At 36.8% G+C, this 24,221-nt stretch overlaps 1 protein-coding gene and 1 pseudogene across 3 annotated transcripts in view; both read right to left on the reverse strand.

The window, feature by feature from the left end:
• Nucleotides 1-1,656: 1,656 nt before the first annotated feature.
• LOC148863995 (vacuolar iron transporter 1-like) lies at nucleotides 1,657-7,025 on the reverse strand (annotated as a pseudogene). The gene is made up of 4 exons (XR_016109333.1): nucleotides 6,737-7,025; nucleotides 3,902-3,987; nucleotides 3,605-3,719; nucleotides 1,657-2,271 (listed from the first exon to the last, which is right to left on the reverse strand). The product of XR_016109333.1 is annotated as a vacuolar iron transporter 1-like (transcript).
• A 3,732-nt stretch (nucleotides 7,026-10,757) lies between these two features.
• Nucleotides 10,758-24,221, reverse strand: part of LOC148863996 (Zn-dependent exopeptidases superfamily protein) — a 35,068-nt gene continuing 21,604 nt past the window's right edge. For both annotated transcript variants that reach the window (XM_088976766.1, XM_088976767.1), the window contains 6 exons: nucleotides 20,203-20,322; nucleotides 18,634-18,705; nucleotides 15,188-15,328; nucleotides 12,550-12,634; nucleotides 11,997-12,435; nucleotides 10,758-11,360 (listed from right to left, as the gene is read on the reverse strand). In XM_088976766.1, the coding sequence (XP_088832892.1) occupies nucleotides 11,096-11,360; nucleotides 11,997-12,435; nucleotides 12,550-12,634; nucleotides 15,188-15,328; nucleotides 18,634-18,705; nucleotides 20,203-20,322 (1,122 nt within the window). In that variant the 3' untranslated portion in view covers nucleotides 10,758-11,095. The remainder of the gene's footprint in view (nucleotides 11,361-11,996; nucleotides 12,436-12,549; nucleotides 12,635-15,187; nucleotides 15,329-18,633; nucleotides 18,706-20,202; nucleotides 20,323-24,221) is intronic.

Here is a 24,221-nt window from a genome sequence, read left to right on the forward strand (position 1 = left end):
TAGATGCCCACAATATGACAGATAACCTTTTTTTTTTATCCTTTTCTTTAATTTTATAGGTATTAGAGGGCCGACTATTTTAAAGTTTTAAATTAAAAAAAAAAAAAAAGACTTCCCTATCGATGTATCCAACATATATATAGATGCACCAATACTGATACAATACGATGCACAAATTACCAACTGTTTCTGCTTTATGATGGCTTACTCTGTATATACCATCTGAAAAACTTGGTATAATATGCTTATAACACATTAAGAGTCCTCCAAGAATTTTACTGTATCAATGATTATGTTAAAGCTGAAATTTGGAATTGAATCATCACCATATGTTGCCATTATTCCTTTCAAATAAAGTAGTCCCTAAATGATGTGGACACTATATCCAACTTGGACCCCTAATTGGATAAACCTTATTCTCTTCTGCTTACAAAACAAGAAAATCCATATTCTCTTCAAATTCCTCTTATAAGGATTGTTCATATATCCCAAATTCCTCTTATTTTTGTCTTCTTAGCCACTGAAATGTAAAACTGTCAATGGTACAGCAGTCCTGAACCCATTATTATTAATTGGTTCTTATGACAGACCCAGGACTGCCCCATTTATTAATCAAGACAATCATGTCAGACCCAATTATACCTGATTATACTTAAAATCTATATTTACCTATAATAATTGTAACTTAAATTTTTATTTTTGATAATATAAGGGTTGGGTTGCTTCAGTGGGCGACCTGAGTGATCGGGGTTCAAATCTTGAAAACAGCCTCTTATTGTGTACATCTATTCCTCCCCAGACCCCCCATTAGCGGGTGCACTTTTCCACCCTTTCTTTGTAACCTTAATAAAATTGATTATGTTGATAAAACAAGTGTTTCTAACCAAAATTATCTTATATACAATCTATGAAATTTACTCTTTTAGACATAAAATATAACAACAATTACAAGAAAACCAGAGACATTTGTGTATTATTGATGACCTAATCAGTTTGGTCTAAATGGTTTGGAATAGCAAGAACCAATCCTAACCCAATTATTAATTGGGACAAAACCACAGAACCAGAACTGACATAATCAGTTCATGTTCAGTCTATTAATTAGACCCTACCCACTGACAGCCTTACTGAAATGGGCTTCCGCAACAGTAACATATACTAGATAGGTGAAATTCTTTTTGTGAGAGAACTCTCTTAGTGGTAAACATTGCAATTTCCGACTGCTAAGCTTTTTTCATCCGCTTCATAATCTTGTCTGAAATACTGTACTTGTTGGGCATCCTTGGACTAGTTCCAGTTCATAGATCCAACTTTCAAGTAGGGAAAAAGAAAGTAACCAACTTTAGCATAGCCCATCTATCGGGGTAGTTTAGATCAACCAACTGAATTAGCTCTGTGTGCGGCTCCAATTGGAACTTGTTCAATCCTCATAATTGTGACAGATTGCAGGCCTCCACTTAGTAAGCCGTTCAATTTTCACAGTGAGTCGAGGCTGGATAAGGTTAAGCCAGTCGTAATAAACATGTGAGCTCCACACCTGTATTTCACCATGCAATCCGAATTCCAAAAGAGGTATGTACATCATGAAGAACAATGTTACCATAATGTACACTCAGTGCAAAGACTAAGAGTTAGAAGAAATTCCGCACAACTGGATGATCACAACTACAGTTTTTCAATTTCAGACTTGGATTTAATCCTTTACAGAGCCCAAAAATAAGTTACAAGGTTAATGGATAAAGGCTGGTTGAACTGTCTTCATAGCCTAATACAACAGAACCCTTTTGTGAACGGTGATGTTTATGCAGGGATCCATTACTGTAAAAGTAGACATTAGGACTGGGCATTGGATCAAGACACTTCATTTCATTCACTTATTGGTTGTTATGAAACTACATTGAATAACCAAACAATCAGACTAGTAATAGGATCCAAACATTCAGGCAGAGAGAGGGTGATAGAGACTTAGTTTTTCATGCTTGCACAACCTTAGCCATGCCAAAAGCAGCAGCAGAGGCAATGGCTCCAATCACAGCTGTCTCCAAAGCACTTCGGAAGGGCTTATTGCCTGTGAAATAGCCCTTCCCATAACCAAAGATAATCAGTGCAATTATTGTAACGACCACAGACATCACGACTGCCTTCTGTGCAACTCGAATGAACATGTAAGGGATGAGGGGGACCAGGCCACCCAATGCATAGGCAATGGCAATCGTGAGTGCACTCTCCCATGCTCTTCTTGGCTCTGGCTTCTCCAATCCAAGCTCAAACCTGCATTAATGGATTTTGTTTAGTTTGATTTTTGAAACTAACCATAGCATATGCCTTCTTAATCAAGAATTTAATTTAAGACTAGCAATGCTAATTTCCCAAAAGGGGTTGTGCTTCAGTAAGGGGTTCCTTGCATGAGGTATGCTCTTTTACTAGCCAATTAGGAACAGGGTTAGTTACAGTCCTTTAGAACACTTCTGGTGTTCCAAGGAGCACAAGATAGTTGTTTTCTTGTTCCTGGGACATCAGAAGCATTCTTTGAAGTTTTAAGAAATGGTGCCTGAGATTCCAATCTGACAATAAATAAGTGGCTCCTTATGCAAGGAACCCTTCCTAAATCAGGGTTCAAAAAATTACAAATATGTAGCTGTATTTCATTTAAATTTTCCACCAAGGTTGGATAACTTGGATTGTTCAAACTGATTAGTATCAATTACTATTTATCAAACAAATAAAGGATTCAGTAAAATATGATAGCACAAAGAATGAAAAAAAATATATCATCCACAAAAGTACTCACATTCCCATAAATCACAGAAACACCAAATAAATCATCACAGAAAAGTGATGAGGTGGAGTCCTCTCAATGCTATAGACCATATGGATAAAAGTCAACAAGATAAATTATAACCATACATGATCCCTGAATTATTTCTGTATTGCAAATAATAGTCTCCTTAAGAGTTCCATTAAGTCCAGTTTTTTGAATTAGAAATAATATATTGGATATTCTAATCAGCTTTTTCCTGTTACTAGTGTTTTGGAATGAAACCTGGTCATTGTTGGGTCCTAACCCTCCATACATGTACAAGTGTACAATACAGAAGCTCATGGTTCAAAACAGCCCCTAATTGCACTTATGACCTAAAAAATTAATTAAAAATATAGTGAATCTTCATATTTTCCAAAAATAGGTTAGATGCTGAACCATTCAAATATACAGAAAATCATAGGAATCTTTCATTGGAAAGCATATAATCCATGAATAATATGGGAGTGCTTTATTTTGTAATATCTAATAATATAAATATGATTAAATATATATATATATATATGAAACATATTTATAATAGATTAATCATACATTTACACGTAAAGAATGAAAAAAAAATTATTCCTTATTTTTTTAAAAGATCACAGATTAAACACGTTCGTTTTTAACTGATCTTTTTTTACCATACCACATATGTATGACAGAATTATTTATTGTATTTTCATTCTTTAAACTGAGTTATATGGAAAATTTTTTCTCTTATTCTACTTATGCCAAATGTTGGTCCTAGATCCAAACATATTCTGAAATGTGTTTTGTATATAAACAAAGCCAACTTACTTCATCATGAAATCAAGCCATGCTTGGGGCTTCTTCCGAAGGGCATTCACCACTGGTGCATATTCATCTGGCTCAAGTCCATAATTTGCTAGTATGTCTGCAACCTCTGTGGCTTCTGTGTGGAAAATAAATAGACAGTCATATGCCATATAACTTTTAAATTTAGTAGGAAATAATAAAGATGATACAAAAGGTCAAATGCTTTTTTATCATATCTAGCTAGACAATGAGACCACTTGATCAAAAGTTCAAATAGTTTGGGCTTATGTGGATGGAAAAAAACAAAGTCGTAAGGACCTCTATCAGGGACAGTGATGATCTCATCTTTTTCTCTCTGTAGTTCTCTGGCATAGTGATCAGCTTCAGTTTTGGCAGCAAGGAACCTGTAAGAAAAATACCCAAAAAAAACTATAGGAATGCAAAGTAAAAAAGTTCCATATTTTGCATATTTGACTTTTATCATAGAATTCCAAGAGGTTCATTTACCAAACTAATATCCACTTTCTTTCTTGAATTACCAAAGGTGGCATACTTGATGCAAAGGAGAGGCATTGGCATAGAATTAAATCAAACATAAGTAAAAATGTAATTGAAAGAAAGTAAGATAAAGATAATATATACTATTTTGGTTATGATCAATGACCCGAACTGGCATACATCCTAATGGGAGAAGATAGTAATCATCTGATTGGTGGCAATGCAAAGGTAATGAAAAATATAGTAGAATGAGTAAGCTACATAATCAGGATTTTGGAAATCTTACTATGTTCGTAAGGCTCAGTGTGGAAGGAGTACAAATACAAATATGTAGAGTTCAAAACCTTGTATTTTGTTTTATTTTGTATATATTTGCACTGTACAAATTTGTATTTGTACTCCTTCCAAACTGAGCCTAAGTAAAGATGATTAGAAAGAGAACACATTAGATCAAGAAGCAACTGTCCAAGAGAAATACATTATGTGAGCCAAAATAAATCCTATATACATCTCAAACATAAAAAAAGAACACAGAGAAAGCCCATCATTTACCAACAAAAATGAGTTTCTAAGAATGCTTTAATGATTTCCACATGGGAAGCCACTCACCACTCAATGCATGGGTTGGAATTGAAGTCACAAATATTAGGTATGTTTACTGATCAATGTTGCTCTCCCTGGAGGAACAATTGAAAAAATTACTAGGCTCTGTTTGCGGTGCAAATCTGAACCGAATACAAACTTTGCACCTCGTTCAGTTTTGCATCTATTTGTTTGTATTTATTATTTGCAGTCCTATCTGAAATTGATGCAGAATTTTTTAGCAGTACAAATTCTGCGTCTCAGAAATTGATGCAAAATTTTTACCACCTACCCATTACCTAAATTCTTTCTCATATAAAGTGAGAACCACATCATCTTCTTGGTTCCTATCCCACTGCCAGATAAATAACTCTCACCCTACCTCTATTATCTTTCATATAAGATGGGAACTACATCATTTTTCTTCCCATCTTACTTTGCAGAAGCAAAAAAGACAGTCAAATCTGAGGCCAAAGTAAACCAGAATTTACACTTAATCTATTTGCACTCCCATAGATTTACACGAGTGCAAACGAAAACAGAACCACAAACAAATTGAGCCTTAGCTTTTAAAAGTTACACAGATCAACTCAAAAGCATAAGGTCAATTTTGTTGAATTACTTCAAAATAATTTGGGTTCTACTCTAATCTGGAAATGGAGATGATCATGGGCCAGGCCAAATTGGGCCTAAGCTAGAAACTTTGAAAGAGATAAAGGGCCATAGGTCCAGCCGAGGCCCGGCATCTTGAATCACCGGGCCTCCCTCCTAGGCCTGGCTGAATCCTACTTTAACTGGAGTAACTTCATATCATGCTAAATTATACTGGTTGAGTGGCACGTGCAAGAGAGAAGAGGAAGATGAGTTCCCACTTCCCACCTTATATTTGTTGGACAGTGTATGCAGTCCCGTCACAACTTTCAATATTCACATGTTGGTCTGGACGTGAAGCCAGACAAGTAAATATTATAAATTGGGTTCTGATTTGGGCAAATTTCACTTCATTTCTGTGCTTACCGCTGGAACCCTTAACTGGGTCCTTTTAACTTAGAAGGTGACGCCAAATTGTAAATACTAGCCATGTGTCAATTGGCTGCTGGCTGGAGTCAAGGGTTCCACTACCACTTACACTCTACACTGGTTGAGAAGAAAGAACGAGTGACCAAACATGGGCTAGCTTTGCCTTTTCCTCTCCAGTCGACAAGAGCCATGTGTCATCCACGAGCCCTTCATTAAAATATTACATTTCCAAAGTAAAAGACAATGGAATTCCAACCCTTAATGTCTCACGCATGTGCCGGTCCACTATGTCTCAATTTTTCTTTTTCTTTTTTTGAATTTTGGTAAGAGTGCAAAAGGCAAAAATGTAAATTTGGTTTGATTTTGCATTATATTTGGTTGTGATTTGTGAATGACTGAATGGTGATGGATATAAACATCAATTTCAAGATTACAACTTTTTTTTTTTTAATATTGATCAATTTGATCATGGGCCGGACCAGAATTTCCGGCCTAAAATATAAAAGTATCATATACATATTTATTTGGGGCTTGCCTTGGCTGGGCCCAAGTCCAGAAACATGATAATGACATCATGCATGATTGCATGAATAGAAGATGTGGAACAGTGGAAGTGGAAGGAATCCACAGTTTCCGATGACTTGACTTTTTATTTCCTGTGAAGTGTGAATTCCACTTCGTCTCCAGCGCGTTGCACAGTTGTTGTGCATCTTTGGAATTGATTGCTATCTAGCATTCCTTTTTTGCTCCGTCATTTGAATATGGAGCTAGGGCGGTGGAATGCTAGCAGCCATCTCCGAAGAGCTGCTGCTGCTGCTTACGACCTACTCTTTTTTTGGAAGGAATGTATGATATAAAGCTTTTATCTGAATGAAGTAATTAGCTTTCACTGACAAAAAAAGTTTATGCAACTCTTCGAAACTTCGCCTTTGGGACCCATGAAAAATCTTAGTAGCAGACGAATTCGGGCATGTGTTTAAGTATTTCATGGGTCCTACAGCTTTCGCCTTTGTTTATTAGCATATTCATCGGAGAAAAGAGGAAGAAAAATACCCGCCGAGTCCCATGGAAATGGCGCCGGCGGCGACTTCAGCGAGGCCGGCGGTGAGGATGACGGAGGATGAGACATTGGCACCAGAGAGACCGGCGGCCAGCGCGAAGGGTACGGTGAGCATCGGATATGCCGATGATTGCATCTCTCACGATCTCTCCTGCCGTAGAATGCTTCTCCACATGGCGTTGTAGAAGATTCTCCGATTCTGCGCTTCTCCCCTCTGCCATGATTAAGCAATCAATGAAAAGAAAAGAAAAAACTGAGACTTCAGAACCGACGGAAGAACGAGAAAAGTCTTTACACAATAGCAGGGGCAAGATGTGTGTATTAATGATATTTATAGCGGGATTCAGGACTCATGGTGCCCGCAGTTTCTCCCATACCGAAAGGCCAAAGCAAATTGTATTATTAAATTGGGATGGGTTCGACTATGATACCAAAAAAATAACTTACCAATAAATTAGAATCATAGACGTGGGTGTTTGGCACCAGATCGTTTCACAAGCGTTTAGTTTTTGGTTTCATCGGTAAAGATGCAAGCTATTGGGTGTTTAAAGTGATTTGACTTATTGATAACTGTATGATATCTTAGAAAAAGAAGTCTGCTTTTTCAAATTTTAATGTGGCATGTCATATTATATTCAAGATTTTAAGGCGATTCAAGAAACCCCTTCTTTTCCAAATCCTAGAGCTAATCATTGCAAAAATATTTTTTTAAATAGATTATCAAATGTGATTTTATTATCGATTCTGTTTAATTACTGATGTGGCATGAACAACACATCAGCAAAAACAGAATGCTTGTGAAATGCTTCAATGCCAAACACCCACTAAGTAGGTATTTAGCATAAATACCGTTTTTCCAAAAAATGGTGTCATAGCAGTTTCACGTCTGAAATCTGTTTTTTTTTTTTTTTTGGAAAACGCCAGATGTTTGTTTAAATGTCTAGTTGTTTCTCAAAAAACATTTTCTGGACCATGTCTTGAAAATCAAAAAAGGCATAATCTTAGAAAACACCCTTTTTACCATCTTCTCATTTTTTTAGTTCAAATCAACCCCCCACAAGATTGCCCCCCACACCACATTCCCCGGTGTATTGTGAACATCTCCCAATGATGACATCATCATTTCTAGTATTACTATGTAGAGATATTCTTAAAACACGAGAGAGATGTGCTGTGGGTGGAGGGGGGGGGGGGCAATCTTGTGGGGGGCTGATTTGATCTCCATTTTTTTTTATTGTTGCTAGCAACAATATGCTGACATATCATAGAAAAACACCTATATGGCAGTAATAGCAACGGTACCAAATAAAAAAACCTGAAAAATGTTTTTTTTTTTTTTTGCAGAAAACAGCATTTCTATGCAGTCGTTTTCTAAGAAAATACCTCTTAAAAACAGCATTAATTCCAAACACTGCCTAAGTCCAACAATTTGTCGTTTATATTGTATGAAATATTTTAAAATCCCAAAATTGCTATTCCTTTTCCATTTTTCCTTTTTCCTTCTCAGATTTAGATAAACTATGCATTGAAGCAACACAGAGATCTATGCATCAACCTTTATTTTCTTCCTTAGTGCTAAATTAAACTGACATAATGGTTATACAGTTCTGCCCCCTTTACATCACTACCTCTGAAGTTCAGGGTACCTATCTCTAATCTATCTCATAAGGTATAAACTATTTTCCAGGAAAGTCCTTACTCATAAACCCCACTCCACCAACACAGGTGCAAGAGGGATTCACTCCCAAGTCTCCACTATAAACCTACAACCAGTAAGAATACTAATAGACCTTACCAACCAGCCAACCCATAACCCCTACCCAAACATAGGTGCAGGCGGGATTTGCCCTCAAGTCTCCACTACAAACCTACATCCCGTAAGAGTACTAAGAAACCTTACCAATAAGCCCATTGGCACCTTGCACGCAGTTCTTTATTTTATTATTATTTTTTGAGAAAAGCATGCAGTTCTTTATTTGAGTTAGCCAAATATGCACACATTTAGCATAACTTGCCACGTGCACTAGAGGGTCCTAGTGCCCTTTATTTAAATTTAGTAGGTGTTTGGCACAGGAGCATTTCAAGAGTTCCATTTTTTTTACTGGCATGCCATTCATGCCACATCAGCAAATAAACAAAATTGGTAAGAAAATCATACTTTAGTAGTCTATTTTTCAAAAGAAAAAAATGATTTTGCAATGATTAGTTCTGGGATTCAAGAAAGGAGGGGTTTTTTTAATTGTTAAATTGATGATTCTTGAATTGTCTTGGTGATCTTGAATCACTAAGCTGACATGAAAATAAGGTTCTAAATATCAAAATGCCCGATAGGGGCATATTGGGCAATATCGATGGTGTTTTTTTTTTTATTTTTTTTATATATTTTTTTCAAAACCGGTTCAGGGGGCGGTTTAAAGCTCCACCCCCTGAACTGGTCAGAACCCCGACATGACTTTTTTGAAAAAACTGACTTCTTTTTGGTGACATGGCACGTTCAAATTTTAAAAGTCTGACTTGTTTTTGTCGTTATAAATTTACTATAATAATAAGGATAAGCCAAATCACTTTAAACACCCTGCATTTAGATTTTTTTTTGTACTTGAAAAAAAATGAAATGAAACACTTGTAAATAGAGACCCACTTATGAAATGAAACACTGTGATACCAAACACCCAGTAAATGGGCTGCAACTAGTTTGAACGGCGGAAAGGAGCGCTTTTTTTTTTGGTAAAAGTGGGAAGATGTGAGTACGATATAATGCATATGTCCAATAATGCCTAAAATCGGGAAAATTTTGGATGTTGCATCTTGCATGGAACGTTACCCCATATTTACAGTGCAAATACATAAAAAACAATACAAAATACAAGGTTTTTGCACCCTACACATTTGTATTTATACTCCTCCCAAACTGAGCCAAAAGAGTATTGAGGATTACTCTTTTACCCCACATCACATCCATGGAACGTATCATATTCAGAAAGCTTTCAAACAGCCACAGTATATAATCTGGTCCGGTCGGTTGGGCCTGCCCAAGTTGTTCTTCTGAAATCTAAAGAAAAATGAACCTGAGAGTGTTCTTTTTTTGGATTTTGAGAGGGAGGAAAATTGGTCAATGGAATTTTGGTTCCCAATGACCAAGAATCTCATGTTCTTTTTTCAGAATGATAGTTTATTTTCCTGAGGTTAAGTGATACCCTTCTTCTAGGTGGATAAATAATTTTCCCACCTAGGGGGAAAGTTACCAACACTTGAATGGGATAAAATGCCTCTTTTAATATGGATTTTTATGGAATAAATAGTCATTGCCTTATTTACATGAGAAATAAAAAAACATGGATAAATGCACTTACCTGGGTAAATGTTTTGCAGGAAATACTTAACCAGATAACTGCATTTACATGGATAAATAGCTTACCGAAAAGGAGCGAATTGAGACCTAAAAGTATTAAAAGGCAGTCAAAATATACCAAACTTTTGAAATTGAACAGCAGCGTTCTGCTCCTGATTCGATACCGTATCAGTTATCTTCACCAGGTCTCAAATCTGAACCGTTCAGTCCAAAGACGCATCTCTCCTGCCTCCTAGAATGAACACCAATGGACTTGTGAACTCGTTACCGTAAACAAGCCGACCATCATGACCTATCGAAGGGGAGGTGGGGGCTGGTTATTATTTCAACGGTGTCGACCGAAGAAAAACCAGAATTTGACAAATCCAGGCCTAGATGTGGAGAAAAAGGTAGCTTTTCTGGGTCAATCTACAAATTTGTAAAGCCAACTTAAACTAAACATATCCAGGCCTGGATGCCATGCACCAAAAGCAGCTCTAGGTCAATCTTCATGAACTGCAAGTAAAACAGACTTAACCAGATGATAAAAAACGAAAGAATTTGCAGAAGAGCCAAGTCCGCCTCTTGAAGACAGCAGTCCAGCCTCCAAATCAGTTTACCAGCTCCTGTGATTATCATTCTACTTGCCAAACCAGTTCAGGATAACTTGCCATGGACTAGAATTTAGGGGAAATAACTTTTGCCTGGAGGTCATCTCTTAATACAGAGACGTATGGGAGATGTCTTGGCATTTTTTTTTCTCAACAGTAATCAAAGATTATCTTCTAGACCTATCTGACAATTGTAATAAAATATCTATTTCAGCTAACAATCAGATATCCAAAACCTTGAAATGCCAAAGGCACAACTCCAATAAAAAATAGTTGTGCTCTGAATTCGTGCAGTCAATATCGCACATTTTGATTTATAGACAGTAAAGCTGCTGATACCAATTCTTTTCTCCTCCCGAACTGTAAATAAGTTTGTGGGTTCCTATATTTTTCCCAAGAAATGTTTTCCCTCAGTCCCGCTTCTGGACCTTTGTTATGATGGCTTGGGTAACTAAGATAGCAAGATAAGCCAAAATTGTGACAGCCATCCCTCCAAAAAGCACCCAACGATCATAAGCTGCAGTCTGCACTTTGTATACACGCAGGCCAATTACATTCCAAAAGCTTTCTGTCCATACAGGATCCACTATCCCCATAACATCGGAGGAATTTGGTGGCAGCACATTCCAAAGTCCAGATTCAAATTTTAGCCGGGTTGAATATGCTGGAATGTACCTGAAACGACCAACGTGATGTTATGATGATAATACAAACTTGGTAGATAAATTTACCAAGCCAACACATGGATGCAATTAAATTTCAAAATATTCTCACTTTCCCCAAGACACAATCACATTGGTGCAATGCTAAGAGCATTGGGTTCAAATCTGAGTGGTCACTTTGTGCAAAAAAAAATGTCAAGGGATAGGTCCATGACCAGTCAACCTGTTCCAAAACTACTAATAGCCAGGACCAACAATGGATAATGGCCCTTTGTCCCTGAGACATCATGAGAATGATGATGCTGTCCAACCAAAGCCAAAGCACTACAAGAATTCATGGTACTCACTGGATGTAGCTGAGAGCAGTCTGCCTATGGCAAGAAGGAAAAATTTGCAAGTATAGATGCCAAGAGTTAAATTAACATTTTGATGCATTCCAATGCAATAATGCACTAGATATCAGTATAACTTCTCCAGAAAACTTGGAATTTTGGTTTTCAGTATATATTATGCATGCAGACTAGCAGGAGACTGATACTTTGGTTCTAGTTATTTTGCTGATACAACTTTTAATAATAAGTGGGACATACACTTGTATGCTATTTATTAGCTGACAGGGTATTTAGATTTCTTTAAACAGTAAAATTACCTAGTTGTAGAGATGACACAAGAACCCTTTCCATCTCGTTCCGCTTTGATGCATACTTCACCTGTTTTGCTGCAATCTCGTGAGCAAGAAAAGCCAGTGTTCTCACGTGGAGTGGAGGTTCTCTCAGCCAGGAAATTCCATAGGAACCTGGATACATCACCCACATACTCCAGATATGGTGTGGAGGAAGGCTCACCAACGAGAACACCAACATAGTGGTTTGGGCAGGTACTAATAGGTGAAATATAGTCTTTCACAAGGCCACAAGACAACCCTGGTTCACAGGTCAAAAGGCATCCTAGCAGCTCCTCAACCAAAGAGGAGTTAGCATTGATAGAACTCAAATCTGAGATACTTGGTTCTTTATCACTTGAAAGAATGTAGAGAGTACGGGCAACAAGAGATGCCACAGATATTATTGCCGAGGAGTTGACATTTGCTGCATTTAAATAAAATGTGTTGAACAAGAAAAATAACTATTTAGGAGAAAACTGCAAGTGTAACATGTAAAAACGAATTTAACATATGCTTAATGGGGAAAAAATAGACATACATATATCATCGAGGTGGCTGTGGTAGAACTTGTTGACAAAGGCAGTATCAAAGTCTTCCAAGACAACCCCAGAAGTGGAAGCATTCTGTGGAGAGAGAAACATTAAACTTTGTATTCATAATTTATTTGGTTCAAGGTCTAACAACATACTCTATGGAAACCTGCCCCTTCAAATTAGTGAGCAAACCCAACTTACATATTCTAGCAAGAACCGATTCAGTCATAATCGGATTCAATGGGATCAAAGATCGACTAGTTGACCAACCGACTGCATCACTAACTAGTCAGTTGATATCTTAAACTATGTTGAAGTTCGGCCTGCCCTAGAAGTCTGTTTTGTTTGTTAGCTGAAAAGTAAAGTAAACAGCAAGAAGGAAGAGAGGAAAGAAGAAGGAAGAAAGAGGAAGGAGAAGAGAAAAGGTCTGGTTCGAAAATAGGAAAAAAGTCAACCCTTGTTTCGGCCAGACCTGTTATTATATTATTAATGTAATTGGAAAAGACATAAGTGCCCTTATTTAAGTAAGAGGCACTCGAACTAACATAATAGTACACATCAGCACTCTCAACAGGTACAAAGACCGAAATACCCCTTCACAAACAAACTATTTGAGTATGTTTGCATTTTGTTATATTCATGCTGTTGCTTTAAATGTCTGTGATGGAACATGATTAGATGATGGCATATAAAATAGAAAAGGCATAAAATAAAAGAAGGCAGTGGAGGTTCTTTTAAGTTTTCCCCCAATCAGTGGTGTGTTGATAAGGACCAAGGAGTTAACACAAAAAAGGGCACATTGACAAGTTAAGGTCACTTTAGAAAATAAAATGCTGTGATTCCTTATCCCAGCCTATCCAGCCTAACTTTTCCTTGTTTGCAAAACAAAGTCAATAAACTAAATGTTCAATGTCATCCTTTTTATGAATAGTTGTAGTCTATGTTGACTTATCTACGAGACTGCTTCAATATCTTACAATTAGAACATATCTTTTTTCGTCAACTGGTTGGCACCTAGGTACCACCAACTAGAGAGGCCAAAACAACTAGTTAGCACTTCACTGCATTGATTTCACTGATTTAATTAAAGCATCTGTCACAAATGCAATCTAAATATCCCCCAAATCCAATTGAGACAATTCCTCCTATTGTTACAATGTTAGCGAACTCAGTATGGCAAACAAAATCATTGTTCTCCTATTTCAGGGTATTATTGATGTAATTTAGTTTCTGCCCTTCTGGAATTAAAAGCAACATGAAGGCATTCATATGAAAAGTAGAAAAGCAGATGAGTTAAATGATTTTTCAATTTTCTTTTTTATCTTATATTTAACAACATGTATATGGCTCATCCATTCATTTGGTACAGTAGGGTATTACAGTGTATAGAAAAATATGGCAAGTTGCCCTTATAACATGGACTGCTTATTATATCTTTTTACTATACATGTGATGAAACAATTTAGTTAAAATACTGATAAAAAAACAATTTAGTTAAAATTGATTCATTACTCAGACACAGCAGAAATTTCTTTAATAAAGTACAAAAGACCACTTGTATTTAAAACTCTTGGAGAAATGCCTTTATGTCATGATTCATGCTCTCCTATGGACTATGGTTCTGTAAGTTCTTTGTCTAGTGAGTCATACTTTAATAATCCCAAATAAAACAAGGGACAACTCTCCTATTGCGTTTTGAGGCCTTGCATGCACCAACCTATTTCCATGCAAAGTAAACTTCATATTCTTGTCTGTGTTAAAAACAGAACCTCAGTTACAAGCCAAAAGGAATGGATCAGTGCAACATTTGACATGACAATGTCCCCTTCAAAAGGAAATCCATGACAAACAAATAGCATGTTTAAAAGAATAATTAATAGAAGCTTTTCACTAAGCTTGAAAAATCAAACCAAACTGAGCTGAAGAGAAAGATATGTTGGACCAAAATACATCAGGACCAAGATCTGTTATAACCAGAGAATCCAACTGCTAAATGCAACATGAATAATACCTATTTGAAATTATAAATAGCAATTCAAATTTCAAATGTTTGCCTTCATTTCTCTCCCTACTTTTTTAGGCCATTTTATGAGTTTAGCACAGGGCTGTCCCAAATTTCATTTTGCTGTCCATTCTGATTTTTAAAACAACAGTTTTTCTTTAAGTCCTGTTTCAGTAAATAAAACTCCAAAAAGGAGCAATCATGTCATTCTGAAAGAGGCTTCTGTCAGCTTGGTAACAGAGACAAGAGGTGATAATCTACTCAACTGAATAAAATGTGAGCATATACTTCTGTAAATGATTTACGAAGAAATGCATGAATTTACCTAGAGGATCATTTCCCCTGGGCAGTCAAGGCAAATATGGTACTTTGAGAAGGTTTTCACTCACATGAATGGGCATATGCCCCATGATTAAAGCACCCCCTAACATTTTGGTCCCTTATTAGATAGCACCCATTCCTCAGAATCATCAAAGCTTATCGAAATTGAATGTGATATCTCAATAAAGTAACAAACCAGCATGGCAGCATTTTTTTTTTTATGAGCAGTATAGATAATTTGAAGTCTTTCATTATGCTACTGGATGAAAATATAGATTTTCAAAGGGAAAGGTATAGAATTTTAAGTGCACCGTTCTAACCTTTCTCAGGAATGCCATCAATGACGATGGAGGTATCCCAGGATTTGAACTATTTGCTGTTGTGATCTTAATGCTCTCTGATCCAAGTGAATCTCCAGCACGCCTAAAAGCACTCAGTGCTTCGTTTACTGCAGGTGAACTCTACAATGAGAACCACTTGAATATTAGACAAAATAGACAGTTATATCAACACTTATTATGGATACAAAGTATTGTTTAGATATTATAAAACCATTCACCTTCAATCATGTCAAAAAATTTATAAAGTTCTATTATTCTAAACACAACCACAATTGAAACCTAAAAACTGGGAGAGGAATGACATAATGCTCATTTTCTTGTTTCATCACACTTATTAATTATCCTCAATGTAGCTCAGTGTTTTTAGATGCTGAGGTGTGAAGTGAGATGTTTTCCTTACCTAAGCCTAAGGTCTGCTGCATGATCTTCAAAGGCCTGGAGTGCCAGCCTCGCAACTAACAAGCATGCATACTATTAACAAATAAATAAATAAATGAAGTCTTTTTTATTGTATAATTTCATCAAAGTAATATCCTCCTATACTTGATTTAAATATAGATAACTTTTTTTGATAAATAAGTTAAATATAGATAACTTCATTTATGTAATTTACACTTTTCTATTACATAATAATTATTTCACTTATTTTTAATATATTTTGGACTCCACATAATTTAAATGTGAGTAAATGAATAGTATTCAATTATAATTTATGTTTCATAAAATTCCAATTTTGACTCTTCAGCTCCTGCATCAATCATCCAAGCCTTATTCCAATTATATGGGGTCAGCTTCATGAGTCCTGTTTCGTCATTCCATTCTGTTTAATTCCACCTCCACTGTTAATTATGAGCGCTTAAATCATTTCTTACTACTTCAACCCATGTCTCCCTTATGGCCTACCCCTAGCCATTATAGCCCCTTCAACTAGCAACAAATCACTTCTTATAGGGGTTCTCAACAAAAACCGAAAAACTGAAAAACCGAACCGAACCTAGGAAACCCAACTGAAAAATCCGGTTAACTGAACTGACCAGTATATGTTAAGTCCTTAAGTTTGCAGGACTGGGAGCAGGTTATTAAGATAATCCCAGACACAGCTTAAAAAAATAATAATAAAGAAGAAAAAGGGCTTTCTTATAAGCCCAGTCAGTCCTATTGGTGGGCTGAAACATTTTAATAAAGAAAGGGGCCTACAGTCTAGTTTAGTGAACAACAGGCCCCAAGTTAATTGGGCTTGTTTGTAATGTAATAAGCATTTAATGGGCCTACAGTAGAGCCCATTTAATGGAACAGCAGGCCCTAAAAGAATAAATCCATATTAATTAATTTCTTGTGAGGTATCCCACTTATTTATAAGGGGATGCCACTTGTCCTATTCTAACAAGAGAGTTATTTTCCCCCCTCTAACCACTTTAAGTGGGGGGGGACACATGTCATCCTAGGGGAGAGAGTTTTCTTCTCCCTCCTTAACCCACTTTAAGTGGGGGGGACACTTGTCACCTTAGGAAGGAAGAGTTTTTTTTCCCTCAACCCATTTTAAGTGGGGTGACACTTGGCATTCTAAGAAGAGAGGAGTGAGGAGTTACTTAACCACCTCCCTCCTCTATATAAACCCCTCTCCTACAAGGAGAAGGGGCTAATGCCTTTTTATTGGCTAATTCTATTCAGTTGATAGAATTTACAGCAACAAGAGACAAACCAAAGGAGAAAGAAGAGAAGATTGTGGTGTGGAAAGAAAAGGAAGAAGAAGAGAAAGAAGAAGGTAGGGATTGCAGTATTCCTCCTCCACCTCTTCATTATAATGCTCCTACAAACTTCCTCTATTAGACTTGTGTCTTTCCCTATACTCCTTTCACACACTTTCCTTCTTTGTTGTTATTATTTTCTTTTTTTTTTTTTTCTTCTCCTTGTCTCATTTTAATCATATGTGAGGGAGACAACCATCTACAGCCTTGTTCATGAAACTTGGTTGATTATGGTTCCCCACAACCTATTAACCTATGTGTGAGGGGAAAAACCATCTACAACCTTGTTCATGAAACTTGGTTAATTATGGTTCCTCACACCATGATAAATGTGCATAACCACAATTTAAAGGCCATTTGTAGCCTTATTGATGAAATATGACTTTTTATGATACCTATTTACTTGTTATGTATAAAAAGTTTATTTATTTATTTGCTGGTTTTCTCTCAAACAAAGAGGGAATATATACCAGAATTTTCAAAGGAAAATTTTGTAAAAAAATGATACTTAGTTTAGTCTCTATTCATTGGTACTTCTGAATCAGAATCAAAAGGTTTTCTCTGCCCCTAGTAGAGATGTAATTAAGGGAATATCTACGTGATTTCCTGAATGGGGCTTACCCAAATAACAAGAAAAAAACACAGTTATTAGTCTAATTGGGTGAATCATGTTATGTGAGAAATTATACTAAAAAAAATTCCACTAACAGTATATATATTTGTATATTATATAAACTTATATGTATTATATATAAAAATATAAATATATTATATTTTTAATTATCTATCTATAATATATTCAATAATTATATATTATATGTATTTATAGTATTTATATTGTATATTTATATATTTTTATAATATATATTGAAAATATAAAAAACCAAGAAACCAAAGAACCGAACTGGTCAAAAACAAACCAATCAACCTGTTAACCAATTAGTTTTGGTTCAGTTTCAGTTCATGGTTTTTCAAAAACCAGTGGTACCGGTTCAGTTTCAAAAAATATCTCATGGTTCAGTTAATGAATTGTGAGCACCCCTACTTATGGATGTTGTTGATGGTCTTCCATGCATGTAACCAAACCATCCAAGTCTACTTTCTCTCATTTTATCACCTATTGGAGCTACTCCTAAGTTCCTTCAACTGACTTCATTCCTAAGCCTATCCTTCCTAGTATTTCCACTCATCTCTGTACAGCATAGCCAGTCTTACAACTGTTATATAGATTTTTCCTTTTAATGTAAGTGATATTCACCTATCACACAAGAATCTGGATGCACCCCTCTATTTTGCCCAGCCTGCTCTAATTCTATGGGTGATATCCTCCTCAATCTCCCCCATGTAATGAATTATCTAAGGTACCAAAACAGGTCATATTGGGTTATCTTTTGTTCTGCAGTCCTAAATGTACCCTGATTTTGCCCATCCTGCTCTAATTCTACTAGCAAGGTCACACCAAGCTTAAATGTCTCACAGGAGAAAAAAGATGTGCTTGTCAATGAAGAAAAAAGTTATAATGTTTAAAAAATTACTCATCAGTACACAATAATGAATCAAAAAAGTAAGACTATAATATCCAGAACTGATTTCAACAATAATGACAATGTTGCAGCAGGAATGAAGCTATTGTATAGAGAAAGGACATGGCTTTCTAAGAAAAAACCAGTTTCTCACCCCTGTTGCATGAGTGAAAAAGGATTTGACTCCTTGACTGAAACCTTTGCCCACAGATCCAATTTCCAAGACCTAATCAATGTTATCCAGCATGCTGTTGTCAGTATATAACATAATTTTCATTATGGAATAGAACAATTTCTACATAAGTTGGTATATGACAGAATCAACGTAATGGACAAGTAATTTAGTGCATTTTTTATACTCTTTGATAGTCAAACAAAGTTATGACCCAAGTGTCAAGGCACTAGGAGTTTAGACACGTGATATAACATTTTACTTCTAGGTGATGCCATATGACATGGCACTGTGCAAAAGCCACGCAATGCGTGATATTAGTGAAATGCATCTAGCCTCACCATCTTGCCTCTAAAGAATGCAGGATAAGGTGAAAAGTAAATATTCAACTCCCTTTGCATGGATAAGGCATTTCATTAATAGTAAATCAAAAAATGTAAATCACTGTAGCTAGGAGTAGCTTTAAACTAGCCAGCAACCAAAACCTACTACTAATAGTTTTCAAGTCATCATCTAGATGACAATCTTTAGTGGGGTATTTGGGGTGTCTATGCTGAACACTTTGACATTCATTTAAAGTAAGCTAGGAGTAGCTCCAATAGGTGATAAAATGAGAGAAGGTAGACTTAAATGGTTTGGTTACATGCACATATCACCTACAGCACCCATAAGAAAAGGTATCAGTAAAATGTTATGTTTAATTGATCAAAAAAAAATGTTATGTCTATGTTCTCTCACTCCAAGCATCATCCTCACATTGGATGGATAATAAATACTCCTAATTATGCATTTAGTTTGGCATGTGCTGCTGAATTTGGACCATGCCCTGCATCTAATTTTCATCAATGTCTTCAACTGGATACTTGAATTCATCCAAACTGTTCTTTTTTTGTCAATCCAAGGGCTTGTTAATGTTTGTACTCTTCAGATTGCTCAATAGTATAGCACTAAAACCATTTAGCAAGTCCACTTAATGGAAAAGGTGTGTGTTTGAAGTACGAAAAGAAGATTTAGCTTCTTGCATGCATATACATATACATATACATACAAACATACATGTGTGCATGTACAAAAGTTGTGGTTAGATGGTTAGCTATATTGTTTTCATACAAAAGACTGAGGATTAAGTCTTGTAAACTATATTTTTGTAAATAAAATATACATATTATCTCAAGCTATGTATTAACAATAAAAAGCACAACCAGTAATATGGCACACCGGGAATGTGCTATTGCTTCTATTGAGGGTTATAGGTTCTTAAAAGCACTGTTTGTAGCTAAGATACAGCAATGAACAGGGCAGGTTGTTGAAAACCATCTGAATGGCTAAAAAACAGATGGTTTTCAATGATTTGTTGGATCAAAGACAGGACATCTGATTCTTCTTAAGTTAGAAAACCAAAGGCTTAAAAAAACTAGAAATGTCACTGGATCCTGGTTTGGAATGTCCAACTGCCCAGCGTAATCCAAGTCCGACATTGCTAAGATGTAAATCTTCAAATATACATATAACCTTATCAAAAGGGCAACTTCACCAATAAAAGAAGCTTACCATCTCGATTAATGTGCTGTTAAGTCCATTAACTGCATCTGTTTGCATGTCTAATTCAGCTAGAAATCTCCGGCTACCAAGGTAACCCCAGGCTTCTCCAGTGAAAACCAGAAAAACAAGCTGTAAAAAAGAAATCAGTGTCAGTAGCAGAACAACCAAATTAATGCAAGATAAAAAAAAAATAAAAAAACTACAAGCTATGCCACAATCATAAAATACTAGATCCAGAACCAGGACATATATCCTTACATTTTTAGCAACAAAGAAGCAAGCATAATGTCATCTTACACCACCATGCACCACATCATCTTATGCATCACACTAACAAAGCCTATGTGTATGAACCATGCACATTTGTATCTGAACTGAAACACATTTGTATTTGCACTCCTCCCAAACAGAGCATTAATCTCTTTTTCTTTCCCAATTGCATTACTTCAAGTAGCTAATGTGATGTCAAACATCTTGCATTCCTAATTCTATGAGTGAACCAGAATGGAGTTGAACCCCATTTTTGTTAATGTTGTGCATCCATTCTTCTTAATACAAGACATACTTAAAAGATAAGGAACTAGGTTCAAAATTATAAAACCTCTTGACAATAAATCCGATTGAAATATGAGGAAGTAGAGAAGAGAAGGAAAGAAGAGAGAAAGGAGAAGGAAGAAAGGAAGAAAAAGTTTGGAGCAATAGAACAGTGCTGGTGGAGCCAGCTTTTATTATATTATATAGGCCAGCAGAAATAAGAAGGGAAAAGACCCTTGTGCCCCTGCTGTAAGTGAGTACAATAACAGAAACAAAAAATGCTTTAACTAGCCAAACAGGCCCTAACACAAATAACTAAATTATTTCAACACTCCCCCTCAAGTTGGAGCATAGATGTCAATCATGCCCAACTTGTCACACAAATCACTGTGTCGCACATGATGAAGACCTTTGGTGAAGATATCGGCAAGTTGTTCTTCTAACCTGACATATGGAGTACACACTTCTCCATTTACAAGTTTCTCTCTAATAAAATGCTTGTCCACTTTAATGTGTTCCGTCCTATCATGCATAACTGGAATAGCAGCAATATTGATGGCAGCTTTATTGTCACAGTAGAGTGACATAGGATTGCTCACTGCAAAATCCAGTTCACCTAATAGATTTCTTATTCACATGATTTCAGCAACCCCATGAGACATTGCTCTATATTCTGCTTCAGCACTAGATCTAGCCACCACACTTTGTTTTTTACTTCTCCATGTGACCAGGTTTCCTCCTACAAAGGCACAATACCCACTGGTAGACTTTCGGTCATCGACTGCTCCTGCCCAATCAGCATCAGTATATACTTCCACCTTTAAGTGACCATGTTTCTTGAACAACAAACCAGCTCTGGGAAACTTCTTGAGGTATCTAAGGATCCTCTCTGCAGCTCCAAAGTGAGTTGTCCTAGGCTTGTACATGAACTGACTAAGGACACCCACTGCATAAGTAATATCAGGCCTGGTCATAGACAAAACAAGAGTCTCCCTACGAGTCTCTAGAACTTCTTCACATCTTTCAAAAACTCTCCCTGACTGTCTCCCAGCTAATGATTAGATTCAATTGGTGAGTCAATTGGTTTACCCCCAACTTGCTTGTATCTTCTAGTAGATCTAGTACATATTTCCGTTGGGAAATAAAGATGCCCTTGTGAGAGCGGACAACTTCAATTCCAAGGAAATAACGTAAAGGGCCTAGATCTTTCACCTCAAATTGAGTGGCTAAGAATTTTTTTAGTCTCCGTATTTCAGCCTCCCAATCTCCTGTGATCACTATGTCATCCACATACACAATAAGAGCTGCAATTTTCCCTTCACCTCTTTTCACAAATAGAGTGTGATCTGACTAGCATTGTTTGAACCCCATCTGTTGAACTGTTAAATGGAACTTACTAAACCAAGCCCGAGGTGATTATTTCAACCCATAAAAGGATTTGTTTAACCTGCACACATTTTGTTCACTGCCTTTGGCACAGAAACTTGGAGGTTGGGTCATGTACACTTCCTCTTCCAAGTCACCATTCAAGAAAGCATTTTTGATGTCTAAATGGTGAAGTTCCCAGTCAAGATTTGCTGCCAATGAAAGGACCCTGATAGAGTTCATCTTGGCTACTGGAGCAAAAGTCTCGGAATAGTCCACTCCATATACCTGTGTAAAACCTCTTGCTACCAGTCTAGCCTTGTGCCTTTCAATAGTTCCATCAGCCTTGTGTTTCATTGTGAACACCCACTTGCAACCCACTGGTTCCTTCCCTTCAGGAAGGCCCACCAACTCCCAAGTATCATTTTTGTGTAATGTATCAATTTCTTCCTGCATTGCATCTGTCCATTCAGGTTTAGATAAAGCTTCTGCCACATTCTTAGGAATGGGGACACTGTCCACAGAAGAGAAGAATGCACGGAATGAAGGTTAAACGTGATCATAGGACACAAAATTAGAGATAGGATGATTAGTGGTACAAGATCTAACACCCTTTCTCTTAGCAATAGGAATATCAAGATCATTGATGACAGGTGAATCAACATTGAGAGGAACAGGCATATCAATAGGAGCAAAAGTACCTAGCTGATGAGACGGATCTGCCTCTAGTGAATCCGATGATGCTGGTTGCATAGTGTTAGGTTCCACGGCTCTTGAACTCTGTTGGCTTTTATGGCGACGATGAAAAACCCGGAATGGAGGAGGATTGGGTAAAGGAGGTAGTTGAGTTTGAGCCGCATGTTTCTCTTCAACCTTACTCTCCCCCTGAGGAGAAACCGAGAAGAAAGGTCGATTCTCAAAGAATGATACATCAATGGAGACATGGTACTTGCGAGAGGTAGGATCATAGAAGCGATACCTCTTTTCGGATAACAGGTAACCAAGGAAAACACAAGGAATAGCCCGAGGATCAAGCTTACCTCAAGTAGGGGACAAGTTATGGATAAAGCAACGACACCCAAAAACATGCATCGGAATGGTGGACAACGGAGTTGTAGGAAACAAAAGCTGATGTGGCCTTATACTCTAGTAACCAAGATAGCATACGGTTGATGATGTATGTAGCACACAAAACTGCACCCATCCAAAAACGTTTTGGCACATTCATATGAATTAATAAGCCACGAGCTACTTCGAGAAGGTGACGGTTCTTTCGTTTAGCAACACCATTTTGTTGGGATGTCCTGGCACAAGAGATTCGCTGAAGGGACCCACTCGAAGCAAAAAACTTCGTGAGATCACTATGGAAGTATTCCTTCACATTGTCCAACTAGAAGATATGGATTTCAATTTGGAACTAAGTGAACACCATGCGTTGAAAGTCTTTCATAATTTTTGGCACTTCATCTCAAGATCACATAAGGTAAACCCAAGTGTATCTAGAGTAATCATCAATCAAGGTAATGAAGTACTTATATCCAGCCTTAGTGGGTAGAGTAACAGGGCCCCAAACATTAGAATAAACAATATGAAGTGGAAATTCAGATCATTTATTTCTCAAAGGTAAAGAACTTCTATAATGTTTACTCAATTGACATGTCTGACACTGTAATTGACTCACTGACAAGGACTCAAACAACTTTGGGAACATAACTTTGAATGACTCGAAAGAAAGATGACCTAGACAACTATGCCATAAATAGGCTTGACTCTCACTTGACAAACTCATGGACACTGTAGCCACAAGACCAGCTTTATTCTCCAACACGTAGAGACCATCCACCATGCTTCCTATACCAATCGTCTTCCCCGAGGCCAAATCCTGAAACACACATGAAGATGAAAAAAAAAGTGATTGAACAGTTCAATGAGTGAGTTATACTACTAATGGACAGCAAATTTATAGGTAATTTTGGAACATGCAGTACATTAGAAAGGGTAAGGCCGATTGGGAGAGGTATGGTACCTTGGCCAGCTATGGTAGAGAAAGAACCATCAGCTAGTCTCACCTTATCTCTCCCAGAGAGAATGTTATATGTCTTAAATAAATTTGACTTACCGGTCATGTG

Source organism: Nelumbo lutea, chromosome 3, assembly GCF_056320005.1.
Source record: "Nelumbo lutea isolate HS-2025 chromosome 3, American lotus-T2T, whole genome shotgun sequence".
Classification (NCBI taxonomy): Eukaryota; Viridiplantae; Streptophyta; class Magnoliopsida; order Proteales; family Nelumbonaceae; genus Nelumbo; species Nelumbo lutea.